Below are 19,751 nucleotides of genomic sequence, written 5' to 3' on the forward strand. Positions count from 1 at the left end.
AATATTTTATAATGGGATTAAAAATGTGAAGAAAAGTACAATGAAAGATAATGTACCAAAATAAAAGCAATAAAAACAATGTAACCATAAGCACAAGAAGATTAGTTTTTAAAAGTTTAGCACAAACTAGGATCTATAAACCAAAATGACACAATGACAAATGATAATAGGATTTCCACATCATTTTGATCAAAAACTATCGCTTGGTTAACACATATTTGGAAGGAAATTCAAAGAATAATCTCTTTTATTATGCCAGATAACTAAAATGATGTCGAAAATTTCCCCACTGCACAGAAAATGAAGTTGAAAGAGAGCATGACGTGGGGAGGAAGCAAAAGTGCTGTATTAGGAATGGTATCTTCTATCAAGAGTGAAGTACCAGGTAGAAATAAAGAAAGAATGGGTGAGTGTTTTTAAAAATGTGTTTAAATTCAAACATACATAGCTGAGGATTTCTTATTAACTACCTACTATTATCTTTCCCACTGATCCTATATCCATTTTAGATAAATAAAACAGAGTCAGGAGGCTCACATTGCTTTGTGTATTTTGTCTCTTAGTGTTGCTTAAGTGGCTGATATTTATACTGCATGATGCAAAGAGTTTGCTCCCTTAGCATGTCCTAGAAATGAATTAGGATTGTAGCCATCCTTATAGCTTACTGCTATGACTCAACTACTGAACCTACTTCCAAGGACTACAAAGAAGGGATGAGGCTATTAGACAAGAGAAAAGGGACTATCAACAGCACAATTAGATCTTAGATAAAGTCACTAGAGTCGCAATATATTGTTTATAAAATACTATGTTTTTCATTTTTAGATTTCCCAATCAACTGCAAAATTACGCTACAATAAATATAACATTTGTGATAACAACTCTCAAAGAGAGATCAGCACTTTGCATTTGAAATAAAAGTCAAAGCTGAAGCTAAAAGTATTGCTTTCTAAAAAGAGGCCTAATAAGGAACAGCACTGATGTCTATGAGGATTTTATAGTATCGTATTGCTTTTCTTTTGCAACAAAACATTGATAATATTCTGTAAATATTAGAATATTAATTATAATTATTTAATTTCCAGTATTTTCTGTAGCTTTCTATTTATTGCTTTGTGTAATATGTCATATTCATTCATGGTATATCTTATATATTTAAAATAGGAGCAGTAAAGAGCTGATTCAAAACTCTTTGAGCTGAACTAATGATTGGTCACTGCTGTACTGCAGAGTATGGGCTGGGAAATTTACGTCACTAAATTTTTCCAGTAAGTTTATGCCTTTCTTCCTGAGTTGACTGAATATGAGAAATTTCCCATTTACTGCTTTAAGAGGGAAGACCTGGTTTATCACATGATGAAATTCTAGATAAGGAAGAAGATTTGGAGTTTTACTACACAGTGTGCATATTTTCACTTAAGGCCTCCCTTGTCAGTTTAATATATTGTTGCTTGTCCCACCAACAGAGCATAAGAGCATACATTCATCTCTTCATCTCTCAGTTCAATTATTGTGACAACTGCTGCTTTTTATGCATCTCTACCTCATGTTGGGAAGAGTGTTAGTCACCTTTCATTCATGTTTTCATTGACCCTCAAAATAATCCTGCAAACTAGGATTCATATTAATTATTATAACAATAAGCAACCTGAAATACAGAGGGCACTGGAACAATGACCCAGTACTGTCTAGTCGCAGAGCTGATATTACAATTACAACTTTTCTACTTCAAAGTTCATGTTATTCAAACCAAATTATTCAATTTCACTTACCAATAGGTGGTGGGTAGATTTAATCTGTGAACTAAACCCTGAGAAAATCTACATTAGAAAACCTGGAAATCACCATCTCCTGGACATTCTTTCTCCTAAAAGGAAACATCCCTAAAAAAATTGACCCTGGATTTTTCATTATCAACTATGGGTCAAAGAAGGAAACTTGATATATATCAAGTAATTGCTATAAACTTGGGTTCTGCAGAAACATTCAGAAAAAAATTGATGAATAAGTATATACTTTGCCAGTTCAGTGTTATGAATTATAGACATTTAAATTGACTGCTTCTATTTTATTTCACACTGTTCCAGATTTTAGTTATGAATCAGCAGAGTATATCCCTTTGAGTTTCATGAAATTATGTTACATAGAATAACACCAAAAAGAGATGTACAAGTTTAATAGCTATTTACTAATTTTATAGTGATTCTTTTGGTAGCTTCATGCAGTCTCCTTATATCTTAAAATTTAAATATTGATTAATTTAAAAATCAAGAAATATTGCTTGAACAGAATAATCATAGTAATAAATTGGATTTCATGGTAGGAATGCATGGACAAATCTTAACAAATTAGCATAATTTTCAAACACCAGAAATGACAAAGATACATGATGGTGATCATATTCATTTTTTAAGTCATTGGTTGTCAAAAATTTAGAGTGGTCCATTTTCGAGTCTTGAACCATTTTGAGAAGTTTTTACTCAGATATTTCTAAAAGTATATCAAAAGTCTTTAGAAGTAGCTTTCTTGAAGTTTGTGTCTTCATTGCAATTTTCCATGAAATCAAAGAAAGTGCACCTCAGAAAAATAACAAAATCATTATAGTTAAATCATCCAATCTTTTTATACCCCAAGCTTTAATATGGACTCCAGATAAAAGAACAGGCAATGAGAGTGAGAACCATAGTCATTCAATGGTCCTGCCATATATTAAGAATGATTACACCTAGAAAATGCAAAAGGTACCTATAGAACATCATAAATTTCTTTTTGAAGTATGTTATGACATCTATACTTTGATTTAATTGATTCATTGGCTAGCTGTTTGATATAATCTTGATATTTGTGAAGTGTTTTTTAAAATTCTTACCTGAAGATTTATGCACTTTGCCAAGAGTGCTTAGACCCAACAAAACGGTGTTCTGAAAAACAGTGAAGTCACTGATTACAGGGGCTTTGTCAGTATTAACAAGGATTCGTGGTGGAAGGCCCTTCTGGGATTTATGCACTCTGATTAAAGTTGTAGGGATGCGGGATGCACCTATATATTCCACGGCAATAATCCAATTTTTCTCAAATTCTGATTCCTCTTCAGAGTAAAAGGCATATCTAAAGAATGAAAAAAAGTATTTAATTTTGGTAAATTATCTCAGATTTCAACCTCCCTCTTTCAGAAAATATGGTCTCTTGCTGATAAATAATATTCATACTGTATCTACTTAGAAGATAGGTTTTTAATGTGATGAATTCTGTCCATTTTTCAGGAAATGCAAAGAACCATAATTTTAAAATTCAGTCTGGGAAGGATCAATGCATCTGCTAATGTTTTAATATTTTAAATATTTTATTGTTAATATTTTAGTTTGCATTTTATGCTTTGAATTAAGCACATTATACTTAAAAGACATAAAATAACTGAATGTAAGAATATATTTAAATAATATTCCTTGGCAACATACAGAAAAAATATCAAGATTAAAGTAAAAATTATTGCTGGATTTAGACATTTTTGGTAAAATTTGGTTCCTGTTGTTAGGGAGTCCCCAAAACATTGCGCATTCTAGTGAAATAAAGGTCTAATTTTCTTGTCTAGTTTGCTAAATGGCTTCAGTTTAAAAAAAAAATCTACTGGAGGAATTCCCTTAAAAACTGAACTATCTCATTTATTTGGGTGACAAATAACTACATTAGAAAGTAGTAAATGGTTTTATAACTATATATTTCAGGGTTCCTGTGTCTATGAACAGTGTAAGCATGCTAAACAATTTGCAGTTTAGCAAACATTCTTGTTCTCCATAAAACACTTTGCACTCCCCATTTGACTTACCAGGAACATTTTCTTTCTTCAAAAAGTTTTCCACTCCACCTAAAATAAAATCAAGCACTTCCCACTCTTCTGTGTTCCCATGGCACTATTCACATATTTGAAGGTTTGTTATGACATCAGATTATATTCTAATTTCTAAAAGTTAGACAATCTAATTTTATTTTGACATTACGCATGTAGGATTCACCAGACAAAAGAAGCTTGACAGTGTTAAGTAAATCATAAAATAACCCAGAGGACACTTCTTGTCCCCTTGACCCCCATGCTAGTAGGATCCTCTCTACCTACCCCTAGCCTGGAACTAGTAGAGTAGCCAGAAATGAATTCTTAAAGACAAGGGTTGGGGTTGGTTTCAGTACCCTTAATATATCAGTTTTCTATCAAGCAAAAATGAAAGGAAATGTCAGTTCATATGGATATTGAGTAAGAGCCACTAAGCCCTAGTAACAGTGTAATGAACAAATTGCAAGGGAGACAAAGACATAGGAGAGGTGAAAAGGGATGAGGGAACTGGTTTAAAACACACAGGACACATGAACAACAGAACAGAAGAAGCATTGAAAATGCTTCATATGAATGATTTATTGGTTAGTTAAGACCATGAGTGAAATAGAATATGTCCATAAAAAAATAAACTTTAAATGGTTCTCATAAAGAGAAAACATAGATATGTATGAATCAACCCATCATAGAATCCGGGACCACAGAACTTGACTGGAATTTGTGTAGGCCACACAGTATTATATCTCTCACTTAAATAAACACCTCATCATGTTTTTGCCTGAAGAAGGTAACTGATTAGGTTCTAAGGTTATTTTCTAGCCTGCAGTAGGTGAGAGGCAGAACCCCACCCCCTGACACCCTCCCACCCCCACTGCTGCTTGGTCATTTGACTTGATTTGGACACCTCATCAAGTCAGTATTAACTAACTTGATGAAGCATAAGCTTATGCTTGAAGTGAATTTTCACACTTGATTTCTCTCTTGAAACTCTGCCACTACCAGGGACAATGCCCAGACCCAGCTGATAAAGGAGATAAGTGCATGAGAGCAGAGCTTACCCAATCACCTCTACTGGTGCTGGTCAGAATCAACCCACCTGAGAGTGAGGCCAGGAAGCACCAGCAGAGTCACCCTGCTGAATCCGTACATGGGAGCAGGAAACATGGTGGTATGACACTGAGGTTTAATGGTGTAGATAACGCTGCTTTCTTTTGAACAAAGCTAATAAAATACTGGGTCACACAGCTTATATACTTCACAGCCAGGTTATAAACCTTGACAATCTTCCTTTAGAACCCTTGTTTTACTGTCCTCCCTATCTCTTGTCCTGGGCGACTGTGATTACTGTGCACTGAATTCATCCCAGGAACCAGTGATTTGTTAACTTGGTGCCTGCATTTCTCAATTAGTTCCCAAATTATCCTGGCAGGTACTGTACACGGCCACTTTAAAAATGAGAAAATGAGATTTTTTTACTCTTTGGATTCCCAGGTCAAATGGAGCCAAAATTTGAAAATCAGATCTGTAGAAATCCAAATAAAAATCTTATTCTACACATTATTACTTTATTTCAAGAAACACTCAACAGCTTAGAACCTCAAAATAGCTCACAGAACTTGACAAGCAGAGTTCTCATCAACTGGATTGACAAATGAGAGGACACCCGAACAGACATTTGGAATCTTCCATGATAGTAATCACTAAGAGATTTTCTTTTCACCAATAGGCCTTCAGACAGATTCAAACTGCCTGAGGAGCTATTATCAAACTTTCAAGTGAGGTAGATTAGTAGACAATGTGTATTGTAACCTAAATAAATAGTATATAATACAACTATCCTGAAATGATCCCAGTTAACAACAGAGAAGACTGTTCTAAGTTAAAGGTTTTTTTGAGTAAAAATGCCAATTTGTAACAAAGAGTTACACATTTGCCACCCACCAAAGCCCCATTAAAATGACAATAAAAAGAAATAGACTCAGAAAACAAGAAAGAAACCATAAAATGTGAAAGCTGAATATTGAAAAGAACAATCTAAATCCCCCAAGCAGAGAGGAAACCTCAGAATTAATGCTTGTCTTTATTTCTATATTTTGATTTGTAAAATTAGAAAAGTTCATTGCATGTCATTTGTTTTATAATGCAGTTCTTTTGGCTCATATTTCCTCCCCTCATCATAAAATACCTTCTAAACTAGATCATGATAACTTATTTACTCCTCATCAATGTAATTCCCATTGATTAGACCTGCTATTCAACACTGATTGAAGAAATACTATCACTCTAGAAGAAGAAGAAGAAAATGGTATGAATAAGACAAAAATCATTTATCATATTAAAGAGAAACGACTTCAGATCCATTCTTACTTTTCTTCAAAAGATTTGACAGAGGTTTTCAAGGATATGGTATGTGCATCCCATAGGTATTTCAAAAGGTCATCAAAGTTACTAGTAGGTAACTTCATATACTGAAAAGGAGAAACTTATTAGGATTTGAGAGACTCTAACAATTCCTCTGCCTGAAATTTAATTTTGTTCAGATTTATAATATCACAATATTCTACATGAAAGGAAGATTTTGTTTTTAAGCATTAATAGGTATAAAGCCTTTGTCTATAACCCTTTGTAAAGGGCAAAAGAAAAATTTTTATATTGAGTAAAGCACATGCATCTAGAAGAAGTAAACTTCAAATATCTTCAAAGAGTCCATATTTTATACTGGCCAGAAATCTTTTTTGTCACTTTTTTCCCACAAACATTATTAAATTATCATAAAATATGAACAGCAAGAAGAAAAAAACTGTTGTAATGTTAAGTTTAATTATACCTAAATTAATGAATTAATCTAAACAACTAATAAATATATCTTTTCATTATGGATTTTATTCCATATCTATATTTGACCAATGTATTTTGTTTTGGTCATTGAATATTTAATTCAGAGCAACAGATAATTGTTTGCTTCTACCACAGGTGATTAATTATTAATTTAGCTGAAATGAGGTTATTGATCCAAACACAATTCTATTACCACATATCTTCTAAAATTACAGTTGACCTGAAATTCCAATTAAGCATACTAACCTATTCACCTGCAGTAGAATAGCCTGTGTGTTGACAATTTGTATCGTAGTTTGTTTGAGGAAAGAAGAATGCATAGAATTTGTGTTAATGCTGCATTGGGGTGGTAATGTCAATGACATGTAATGCCCTAGTAAAATATACATTATAAACGTATCTAGCATAACAACGTATGTTTTTATATTAAGAAAAATATTGTACAATGCACAAAAAATCCTAAACAAAAAAGTTATACAACAAAATAAATTATTTTAATATGCTAAAAGTATAAATTATAAAACTTGAAGAAGAAACCTGGTAAAAGTCAATCCATTTATTCATTATCTCAGAGAAGGATGAGTGGCAGCCAGAAACATCATAACAAAACCTCATCTGATCCTTGGGTGGTGGCAAAAACCTGATTTGGTCTGATGATATCCCCAGAACGCCAGAATCAACCGCAGCAAGGAAAGGTATTACACTAAGAAAGTAATTTAAATCTGTAAGAACAAAAGATTTATTATTACCATAAGCAGTAATAAATGTTGAAGAGCATATATTTAAGTAAGCCACAGGTCATTGAGGAGAAATTTACAAATCCAGAAAGGTGATAACATTTTAGCACATTGAAAAAAATATTGTACAGAGTCCCTCTGGGAATCATATAGATAACTTTGTTGTGCCTCAGTTAATAATCCTATATTCATGAATATATATTGGTTAAAGTACTTGATTATAATATTTTAAAGAAAAGGGTCATTTTTAATGGATTGGGCAATATTGATTTTTAAAGCACTACATTAGAAAGGAAAAAAAAACTATCACAGTGCCCATTGAATGATACAAAACCTCTCATTGAGGTAGTACTGTGAATGGTATTTTTTTCTAAAATATTTTAACATGATTATAGTTTTGATTAATGGATCTTTTCTATTTAACATATTTAAGTTTATCATGTAATCACTAGGTTTTTTATTTATTCTGTGTCTCTAAAGCAAATTTATTTATAAGTTCTGGCAATAAATCATTAGATTAATAAATAATTAGAATGACAATTAAATAAGACTCTTTAAAATATCTCCCTACAGATAACCTATTCCAAAAGATTTAGATACCTTAATTTAATTAGATATTGGGTTTATACTGATTGTCCCTGCATTTGTGAATGCAGTCCTATGCTCCAGTGTAACAGGATAATGATTCAAACTACTAGACTAATCCGAGACCAATGAAACTCAAACTCTAGATCTGTGGGTAGAACTGTTGGTGAGTTTTTGAGAATAAAGACCCAGGGTAGCAAGAGGAAAAAACATAGGGTTATATATCATGAGTGTTACTCTGAGAAAGTAAAATTTAATGTGTTCTTGTTTCTAATAATTGGAAAATATTTCTAAAATGTTGTTCTGTAATTTATTTTCATGACTTGAACATGAAATTAAAGATATAGAAAATCATTTCTTGTTATTTAGCATTAAGTGTACAACTGAAGCCCTGGATTACTGAATGATAAAATGGAGTGCAGTAGGTATTATTCTCTGACATGTTTATGAATTTTAATACTTAACATATTTGATCTGAGCAGAATGAAAAGCAGTGTTTTCCTAATCTCACACTTCTTAGTCTTTCACTTTCCAAATATTCCCTGTCAATTTCAGGACATGCCATATAACTCTCAGCATTGGTCCCTTGGAGTTCTGTGAAAAGGTGAATATATGATTATGAACATTGTGGCTAGTAAGGTCCATAACATGACATAAAGGCCACTAGGAATACATCAAACTGATTCTGTTGTGTTTGTTTATTAATTTATCTATGCTGCCAGTAATCGAACCCAGGACCTTGCTCAACCTAGTAAAGCACTCTACCACAGAGCTCTCACCCTCAACCCTAGATTCATTTTATTCATTTTTAAAAGAAAGAGTATTGATTTTGTTTAGTCTCAGTCTGAAAGTTTTAGGTTGAATGTCTTCTTTTGGGAAATGGTAATATTTATTTTGCTCTCTAAGTGAACCTACTGGCCCACCAACTGTCCACAGAGACACACAGATGATCAGATTCATAGCCACAGTCTGTCCTTTGGCTTGGATCAGCTAATCTGCCTAGAAAGAAAATGTGCAAGAATATTTATAATGCACAGTGTGAAACAGTTATTATCATCATTTAAGTAGATACATTTATTTGTAGATGCACATTTATTTCTGAATTACTTGTATTTGTATTTCCATCACTCTTCAGCTTTTATTACCCATATCTCAACCAACTGTTTTTCTTTTTAGTAACCACATTATAGTTTTTGACTTTTGAGTTATAGGTCTTAGAGTTTTGGCTTTTGTAAGTATTCACATTTTTACATCCTTCTCTACCTTCTGATCAAAATTATAGGAGTTATTTTACATGGAGTAAAGAGTTACCGAGGTTGCTGTGTGAAGTGAGACAGATCACCAATTGTTTTTCATGTGGTGACTGTATGTGGCATAGATATTTGAAAATAATATTTATTTTCCTTAAAATGAAATTTTCACTTTCCCTTATTCTTTCTCTTCTTCTCTTTTCACCCCCTCCAACCACCTCTCTTTCTCTCTGTCAATGATTTATTTTTCGTCTGTGTTGGGCAATTGTCACCACTCTTTCTCATGAGCTTTTTCTATCAACAAGAAAAAAATATATTTATTGACTCATGAGTATTTAAGACCAAAATGTGGGCTGGGGATGTGGCTCAAGCGGTAGCGCGCTTGCCTGGCATGCATGCGGCCCGGGTTTGAACCTCAGCACCACATACAAACAAAGATGTTGTGTCCGCCAAGAAACTAAAAAATAAATATTAAAATTCCCTCTCTCTCTCTCTCTCTCAAAAAAAAAAAATATATATTACAAAACCAAAATGTATCTTCTGGGTATGCACTGGAAAGTAACTTATTTTCAAGGGAAAGCAGGCAGTTGCAGAAAAAGATCTTCATGAACAAGTAGCTTCTCATTTATATCTCCATATCCATAATCAGGCCATCATAATTAAGACTCAAGAAGTTTAAACTAGAGATGGCCGCTGTGTACGGGGGTTGCTGAAGTGCTGAGCGTGGTGCTCAGAACAGCGGCTTTAATAGAGATTTCGCACAGTCTGTTAGAGCTCCTTTCACCGTTAATCTGTAGCGGACCACTTTGCCAAGCAGCAGGAAGAACAAAGAAATCGAAAAAGAGACGCTTGGATCCCGGACGCTTGGCTGCTCAGAGCCGCGGGCGCTTTGCTCCCATCTGCTTCCTCTTTTGCTTTGCTCCGGGCAGAGAAGCTGAATGTGTAATCAGCAGTGGATTGTAAGTACCCGAGGCAAAGAAAGCTCAGTGCGCCACGCCTTTTTTTCTTTTTTTTTTTTTTTTGAATATTTTTTATACAGGGAGAGTTTGTGGATTGGGATTGTTGGCGGGGCTGTGGTTTCTGTGCCGAAAATCCACTCCACGGGAGCCGCCATTTGCTTTCTGCTTGCTGTCTTGATGGCTCTGTATACATTGTCCGGCAGCCGCACCTAGAGGTTGGAGCTGGGCTGCGTGCCGAGCCCTGTCCTCCGAAGGCTGGACTGCAGCCTCGAGCGCCTCGGTGGCCTGTTCGCCGCTGCACCTTTGGGCAGAGCCTGCTCTGGGGTCGTTCTGCACCCCCCTGCCAGGGGACCCGTGCTCCGGAGGAGGGGGATGGAGAGCCGCGGCGGCAGCCGCTTGGGCCCCAGGGGCCGGGCACCGGGCTGAAGAGCTGCAGAGGCCAGGGCGGCTCTGCTACGGTCGCAGACGAGCGCAGCGCCCGTGAGCACGGCCCAGAGACGGAGGCGACGGCGGCAGGGTTTCATTTCTAGAAATCTGGACTGGAAACAGAAGCAGCAGTTTGTATAATCCCAAGAACTTGCTTATGCCAGGAAGCTGTAAGGGCAACATGAATATCATTGAGGAGATCTAACATGGTGGCAGGCGCAGAGAGATCAAATCTCTGACATCTTCAACTGCGCGGGCATAGGGAGCCATAAACTGTCTAAATGCTGTTTGCTCAGGATCACTAGGCAATGCTGAGCTGACGTGGATCTGGGGTGTACAGGCTGGGCCCCTCAGAACACACACACAGACCCTGAATCAGAGGCAATTAAGCTCTGGTTCGCCTGCTTCGTGTGACTCAGCACTAACGATCCCGGTGAAATAATTGGTCGGCCCTTAGGAACTTACAGAGGTAAAAGCCAACCGAGCCTTCATAGGCAGTGGCCACAGGACTGAAACGGGGATTGGGAGAGACAGTCAGGACCCACCCGTTGCATTGGTCACCCGGCAAAGGGAACAAACGGTCACCATTTGCATGGGATACCACCATGGCAGAGAAACAGCGTCACGGGCGGAGGAGATAACTGCATTGAAACCAGCGCGACAGGTGTGTAATCCCCTAGTCATCTCTCTCCACACAGCAGGGAAACCTTAAGGGCCACTCCCAGCTCTCCTGTGAACGCAATAACCAGACTGAGGGAATCAGGAGTGGCGCGGGACTCGCGGCGCGGAACTCCCGGCTACCGCTCCCACCAGTGCTGACAACTGAGGTCTCTTGCACCAGCTACCGGGGGCGTGGCTACAGGAGGGCAAGCAAATTCACTGGGGGATCTCAGCCCCAAGCTCTACAAACTTAGGGTCTGAGGGAGGCAAACAGGGAGAGTGAGCCCAGGTGTTCATGAAAACAGGGCTCCCAGGAGCAGCAGACCTGGCGTGTAGCCAGTATTGTGGTGAGCGCCACAGGTGAGCACGGCCTGGCTTGAGGAAACACAAGACAAGGCCCTAGACACTCAGGATTGGAGACCCGCCCAGTCTAGGAGAAAGAGCTGCTACACAGTGAATGGTTCCCACCTATTGAGAGGAGAAGCTTGGCCCAGTGGGCACAGCTCCACCTACTGGAAGAGAAGTTAATAGAACTCTAGGACTACATTTATTATTATTACAATTATCATTTTTTTTCTTTTTCTTTTCTTTTTTTCTTCTTTTTCTTTCATTTTCAATTTTTATTTGTTGTTGTTCTTTAACTGTTTTTCAATGTTTCTAATTTTTTTTTAATTTTTTTATTTTACTATTATTATTTTTTTTTAAATTTTAATTTTAATTTTTTTATTATCATTATTATTTTTGTTAAATTTTTTTTCTCGTCTTTTCTTTCTTTCTTTATTATCTAATCTTTGTTATTTTTGTTTCTTTTGTCTTTTCATTTCTTTTCAATTTTCTCATTCCCCCTTCCTTGAATTCCACCTGCCTACTCTCATTCTCTTTAGTGACTTCTTCCCTTCCCTTCTAATATCTTTCCTCCCAAGCATCAAATAAATCTATAAGAGTAAACAGAAACTCAGAAGTCAAACAGAACAAGAAGTAACATGAGCAGCATAAAAAAGCAAGGAAGAAAAGGAGTACAAACAATGAAGGACAGCCTAAATATTCAGGAGGACCTAGAGTCAGCAGAAAAATGGTCATATAAAGAACTCAAGGAATACCTTAGACAGATGGAATGGAACCTTAAAGAAGATACGAGACAGCAAATCCGAACAGTGAAAGAACACTTTGAAAGTGAATTACATAAACAGATAAAAGAAGAAGTGAAGCATCTTTATCAGGAGATAGAGATTATAAAAAAAAAACCAAACAATAATTCTAGAAATGAAGGAAACGATAAACCAAATTAAAAACTCAATTGAGAGTATCACCAACAGAGTGGAGCAAGTAGAAGCCAGAACATCAGATAATGAAGACAAAATATATCATCTTGAAAAGAGCCTAGCCAACTCAGAAAGGCTGGTTAAAAACCACGAGAAAAACATCCAAGAGATATGGGATAACATAAAAAAACCAAACCTACGAGTCATCGAGATAGAAGAAGGTACAGAGATTCAAACCAAGGGAATGAGTAGCCTGCTGAATGAAATAATTACAGAAAACTTTCCAGAAATAAAAAAGGAAACGGATATACAAATTGTAGATGCATACAGGACACCGAGCACACAAAATCACAGTAGACCAACTCCAAGACACATTGTTATGAAGATATCCAATATACAGAACAAAGAGAAAATATTAAAAGCTACAAGAGAAAGGAGGCAGATTACATTCAGGGGTAAACCAATAAGGTTAACAACGGATTTTTCATCACAGACGCTGAAAGTGAGAAGATCCTGGAACAACGTATTTCAAACACTGAAAGACAATGGATGCCAACCAAGAATTCTGTATCCAGCAAAATTAAGCTTCAGGTACGACAACGAAATAAAAATCTTTCATGATAAACAAAAGCTAAAAGAATTTGCAGCCAGAAAACCAACATTGCAAAACATCTTGAGCAAAACACTACACGAGGAAGAAATGAAAAACAATAACCAAAACCATCAGTGGGAAGTGCCTCTATAAAGACAGAGGGCGGGGGGAAAGCTAACCATGGAGAAACAAACTAAATTTAAAAAAAAAGAAGATAAATAATCAAACATGGCTGGAAGTACAAACCACATATCAATAGTAACTCTAAACGTTAATGGCTTAAACTCTCCAATAAAGCGACATAGGCTGGTAACATGGATTAAAAAAAAAAATCCAACAATATGCTGCCTCCAGGAGACACATCTGATTGTAAAAGACATACACAGCCTGAAGGTGAAAGGTTGGGAAAAAATATACCACGCACATGGTCCTCGTAAGCAAGCAGGGGTGGCCATCCTCATATCGAATAAAATTGACTTCAAGACTAAATTAATCAAAAGGGATAAGGAAGGACATTATATACTGTTAAAAGGAACCATTCACCAACAAGACATAACAATTATCAATATTTATGCACCAAATAATGGTGCTGCGACGTTCATAAAACAAATTCTCCTCAAGTTCAAGAATCAAATAGACCACAACACAATAATTATGGGTGACTTCAACACACCTCTCTCACAATTGGACAGATCCTCCAAACAAAAGCTGAATAAAGAAACTATAGAACTCAATATCACAATCAACAACCTAGACTTAACTGACATATATAGAATATATCAACCATCATCAAGTGGATATACTTTTTTCTCAGCAGCACATGGATCCTTCTCAAAAATAGACCATATATTATGCCATAGGGCAACCCTCAGTAAATATACAGGGGTGGAGATAATACCATGCATTTTATCTGATCATAATGGAATGAAACTGGAAATCAATGATAAAAGAAGGAAGGAAAAATCCTACATCACATGGAAAATGAACAATATGTTACTGAATGATCAATGGGTTACAGAAGACATAAAGGAGGAAATCAAAAAATTCTTAGAGATGAATGAAAATACAGACACAACATATTGGAATCTATGGGACACAATGAAAGCAGTTTTAAGAGGGAAATTCATCGCTTGGAGGTCATTCCTCAAAAAAAGGAAAAACCAACAAATAAATGAGCTCACACTTCATCTCAAAGCCCTGGAAAAGGAAGAGCAAAACAACAGCAAATGTAGCAGAAGGCAAGAAATAATTAAAATCAGAGCGGAAATCAACAAAATTGAAACAAAGAAACCACTGAAAAAATTAACAAAACTAAAAGTTGGTTCTTTGAAAAAATAAATAAGATCGACAGACCCTTAGCCATGCTAACGAAGAGAAGAAGAGAGAGAACTCAAATTACTAACATACGGGATGAAAAAGGCAATATCACAACAGACGCTACAGAAATACAGAAGACAATTAGAAATTATTTTGAAAACCTATATTCCAATAAAATAGAAGATAGTGAAGACATCAATAAATTCCTTAAGTCATATGATTTCCCAGACTGAGTCAGGAGGATACTCACAACTTAAACAGACCAATAACAATAGATGAAATAGAAGAACCAATCAAAAGACTTCCAACCAAGAAAAGCCCAGGACTGGATGGGTATACAGCGGAGTTTTACAAAACCTTTAAGGAAGAATTAATACCAATACTTTTCAAGTTATTTCAGGAAATAGAAAAAGAAGGAGCTCTGCCAAATTCATTGTATGAGGCCAACATCACCCTGATTCCGAAACCAGACAAAGACACCTCAAAGAAAGAAAACTACAGACCAATATCTCTGATGAACCTAGATGCAAAAATCCTCAATAAAATTCTGGCGAATTGGATACAAAGGCACATCAAAAAAATTGTGCACCATGATCAAGTAGGATTCATCCCTGGGATGCAAGGATGGTTCAATATACGGAAATCAATAAATGTTATTCACCACATCAATAGACTTAAAAATAAGAACCATATGATCATCTCAATAGACGCAGAAAAAGCATTCGACAAAGTACAGCATCCCTTTATGTTCAAAACATTAGAAAAACTAGGGATAACAGGAACTTACCTCGACATTTTAAAAGCTATCTATGCTAAGCCTCAGGCTAGCATCATTCTCAATGGAGAAAAATTGAAGGCATTCCCCCTAAAATCTGGAACAAGACAGGGATGCCCTCTATCACCACTTCTATTCAATATAGTTCTCGAAACACTGGCCAGAGCAATTAGACAAACGAAAGAAATTAAAGGCATAAAAATAGGAAAGGAAGAACTTAAATTATCACTATTTGCAGATGACATGATTCTATACCTAGAAGACCCAAAAGGGTCTACAAAAAAACTACTAGAACTAATAAATGAATTCAGCAAAGTGGCAGGATATAAAATCAACACACATAAATCAAAGGCATTTCTGTATATCAGCGACAAAACTTCTGAAACGGAAATGAGGAAAAACACTACATTCACAATATCCTCAAAAAAAATAAAATACTTGGGAATCAACCTAACAAAAGAGGTGAAAGATTTATACAATGAAAACTACAAAACCCTAAAAAGAGAAGTAGAAGAAGATCTTAGAAGATGGAAAAATATACCCTGTTCATGGATAGGCAGAACTAACATCATCAAAATGGCGATATTACCAAAAGTTCTCTATAGGTTTAATGCAATGCCAATCAAAATCCCAACGGCATTTGTTGTAGAAATGGATAAAGCAATCATGAAATTCATATGGAAAAATAAAAGACCCAGAATAGCAAAAGCAATTCTAAGCAGGAAGTGCGAATCAGGTGGTATAGCGATACCAGACTTAAAACTATATTACAGAGCAATAGTAACAAAAACAGCATGATACTGGTACCAAAACAGGAGGGTGGACAAATGGTACAGAATAGAGGACACAGAAACCAATCCACAAAGCTACAACTATCTTATATTTGATAAAGGAGCTAAAAGCATGCAATGGAGGGAGGATAGCATCTTCAAGAAATGGTGCTGGGAAAACTGGAAATCCATATGCAACAAAATGAAACCGAATCCCCTCCTCTCGCCATGCACAAAAGTTAACTCAAAGTGGATCAAGGAGCTAGATCTCAAATCAGAGACCCTGCGTCTGATAGAAGAAAAAGTTGGCGCCGATCTACATATTGTAGGGTCGGTCTCCAAATTCCTTAATAGGACACCCATAGCACAAAAGTTGATAACAAGAATCAACAAATGGGACTTACTTAAACTGAAAAGTTTTCTCTCAGCAAGAGAAACAACAAAAGAGGTAAATAGGGAGCCTACATCATGGGAACAAATTTTTACTCCTCACACTTCAGATAGAGCCCTAATATCCAGAGTATACAAAGAACTCAAAAAATTAAACAATAAGAAAACAAATAACCCAATCAACAAATGGGCCAAAGACCTGAACAGACACTTCTCAGAGGAGGACATACAATCAATCAACAAGTACATGAAAAAATGCTCACCATCTCTAGCAGTCAGAGAAATGCAAATCAAAACCACCCTAAGATACCATCTCACTCCAGTAAGATTGGCAGCCATTATGAAGTCAAACAACAACAAGTGCTGGAGAGGATGTGGGGAAAAGGGTACTCTTGTACATTGCTGGTGGGACTGCAAACTGGTGCGGCCAATCTGGAAAGCAGTATGGAGATTCCTGGGAAAGCTGGGAATGGAACCACCATTTGACCCAGCTATTGCCCTTCTTGGACTATTCCCTGAAGACCTTAAAAGAGCGTACTACAGGGATACTGCTACATCGATGTTCATAGCAGCACAATTCACAATAGCAAGACTGTGGAACCAACCTAGATGCCCTTCAATAGATGAATGGATAAAAAAAATGTGGCATTCATACACAATGGAGTATTACTCTGCATTAAAAAATGACAAAATCATAGAATTTACAGGGAAATGGATGGCATTAGAGCAGATTATGCTAAGTGAAGCTAGCCAATCCCTAAAAAACAAATGCCAAATGTCGTCTTTGATATAAGGAGAGTAACTAAGAACAGAGTAGGGTCGAAGAGCATGAGAAGAAGATTAACATTAAACAGGGATGAGAGGTGGGAGGGAAAGGGAGAGAGAAGGGAAAATGCATGGAAATGGAAGGAGACCCTCAGAGTTATACAAAAGTACATACAAGAGGAAGTGAGGGGAAGGGGAAAAATAATACAAGGGGGACAAACGAATGTCAGTAAAGGGGGCAGAGAGAGAAGAGGGGAGGGGAGGGAGGGGGGATAGTAGAGGATAGGAAAGGTAGCAGAATACGACAGTTACTAATAGGGCATTATGTAAAAATGTGGATGTGTAACCGATGTGATTCTGCAATCTGTATTTGGGGTAAAATTGGGAGTTCATAACCAACTTGAATCTAATGTATGAAATATGATATGTCAAGAGCTTTGTAATGTTTTGAACAACCAATAAAAAAAATAAATTAAAAAAAAAGAAGTTTAAACTAGTTTGACATAATGTTATATTTGCAATGTACCTCCCTTGTCTCTTCTATTCATCCTAGTATTTAAAAAAACAAGGAACCACCTAACAGGTGTGCAGTAGATGCTTGTACTTTAGATATGACATTTTTTTTTTGCAGCTGGTCACTATGCTTTGTATCATTGAAATTTCTAATAGAAAGACAATGCTTAAGAGAAAGATTTCTGGAGAAGAGGGAGTGGAAAATGATAGTTCTGAGGAGAAAAGAGGAAAGAAAAGGAATGAACTTTCAAAACATGTATGGCATACTCAGAGTCCTATTTTTCAAACTCTTCTTGTTTGTATGGATAGATGATGAGAATGAAAATAAGAATCTTTCTTACCTGAAGTATATTGCCAGCCATGCTGCAGAGGCAACCCCCATAAAAGATTTTGTTCATTTCCTGGAGCAAATTTTGCAAAATAAGTGGCTGTTTTGTTCAATAAGATTTTATACACCCCCATTTTCTCAGAAAATACCCAAGGATTAATAATGTACGTTCCATTCTCCACTGGGTAATCACTGAGTTGACCAGGACTCTCCTTCCACAGAGGAGGATACAGGTCGGAGAAGTCAGAAGCTCTTGTTAAAGAAGCAGAAAGACAACCAACTAGTACACAGGCCCAGCAAGTAAGAAAAGCCATAGTGCCAAAACATGGGATTAAAGTTGTGTCAGGGTATTTATTAGAGAATGGAGGAGAAAGTCATGATAATTTCTTGCATCACACCTTACTATCATTTAGCTTCCCCCACCCTTTTGGATCAGATAGAGATAGATGTAGAGGAAATTGGTAGGTTAGTTAATCAGTTAAAATAATTCAGTTTTGCCACCTTTTCAGTATCACCACACTGTGCCTGAAACTAAATACAAGAGTAGGTTTCTTATAATATATAAGATGAAACTATTTTGTTAACATAAAACTTTCCAGAAGTTTTCTAGTCTACATCATGGTAACAAAATATATCACCCAATAGTGTTCAAATGCTTCCTTCTCATGTAGACTTTCACACATTTCACAAGAAATATTGAATAATTGAAACCAGAGATATTAGGATTTGTAATAATATATGAAGGTATACTAAAATATTATGTGTGATTCAGTTATAAATTTCTGCTTCGAGAAAGAAATGAAAAGCCATTTTATGGGGTGGGGGGACTGCTAATTAACTACAAATCTCCTTTCTCCATTTTTTTCAGAAAAAAGAAATCTTAAAATTTTAGCAAAGAACATGGTCTCCTAGAATTAGGACTAACTCTCCAGTGTCCCTTGTACAAACAACCATGTAACTAAGTGCTGGCCACTGGTACATAAACAGAAATGGATGGCATCCACGACTTCTGGGGCATGTACATAAGTGGAAGGAATATGCCTCTTTCCTTTCCTTCCTCATATTGTGACTTGGATTATGAATATAAACCTCAATCCTGATCCCTAAGCACATGACACAATTGCAGGAATTACAGAATACAAAGTTGGAGGTGCCTGAGACCAGGAGATTGTGGAACCATGAGGTTGACCTGAATTCCTACATCTGAATTTTACCTTAGAAATAATCATCTTCTCATTTCAATGATTGCCATATGGGCTTCATTCACACATAGTCAAAAAGCAATACATTGGAAAAATCTCAATTATTAGCATAACTATATCCATATCCTTCATAGCATGTCAAGAGTACTGTTCACTCTTGGTATTATTATTCAATAGATATTAGATATCCCTTAACATGATTTAACTCTTTATTTCTGTCATATTATTTACCTACTATCCACTCAATAATTAATTATTCAACTTTCCAATATAGCCACGTTTGGTAGTGCACACCTGTAATCCCAGTCATTCCAGAGGGTAAGGCAGGAGGATTCCAAGTTCAAGGCCAGCTTTAGCAATGTAGTGAGACCTTTAGTAATTTGGCCCTGAGCAATTTAGCAAGACCCTGTCTCAAAATAAAGAATAAAATGTGCTGGGGTTTTGGCTCAAGGGTTGAATGCTTCTGAGTTCAAAATGTAGTACCTATCAATCAATCAATCAATAAAGTCATACCATGTTCTTTGGTAGACTGAACATTAGCAACACGTCAATC

At 36.2% G+C, this 19,751-nt stretch overlaps 1 protein-coding gene across 1 annotated transcript; it reads right to left on the minus strand.

Moving 5' to 3' along the window:
• Positions 1–1,182: 1,182 nt before the first annotated feature.
• LOC114102133 (protein LEG1 homolog) lies at positions 1,183–18,310 on the minus strand. The gene is made up of 6 exons (XM_027947397.2): positions 18,010–18,310; positions 8,905–8,988; positions 7,205–7,389; positions 6,197–6,297; positions 2,870–3,108; positions 1,183–1,364 (listed from the first exon to the last, which is right to left on the minus strand). The coding sequence occupies exons 1-6, from the start codon at positions 18,308–18,310 to the stop codon at positions 1,183–1,185; spliced, it is 1,092 nt and encodes a 363-aa protein (XP_027803198.2).
• Between the last annotated feature and the right edge of the window lie 1,441 nt (positions 18,311–19,751).

This window comes from Marmota flaviventris, chromosome 6 (assembly GCF_047511675.1).
Source record: "Marmota flaviventris isolate mMarFla1 chromosome 6, mMarFla1.hap1, whole genome shotgun sequence".
Classification (NCBI taxonomy): Eukaryota; Metazoa; Chordata; class Mammalia; order Rodentia; family Sciuridae; genus Marmota; species Marmota flaviventris.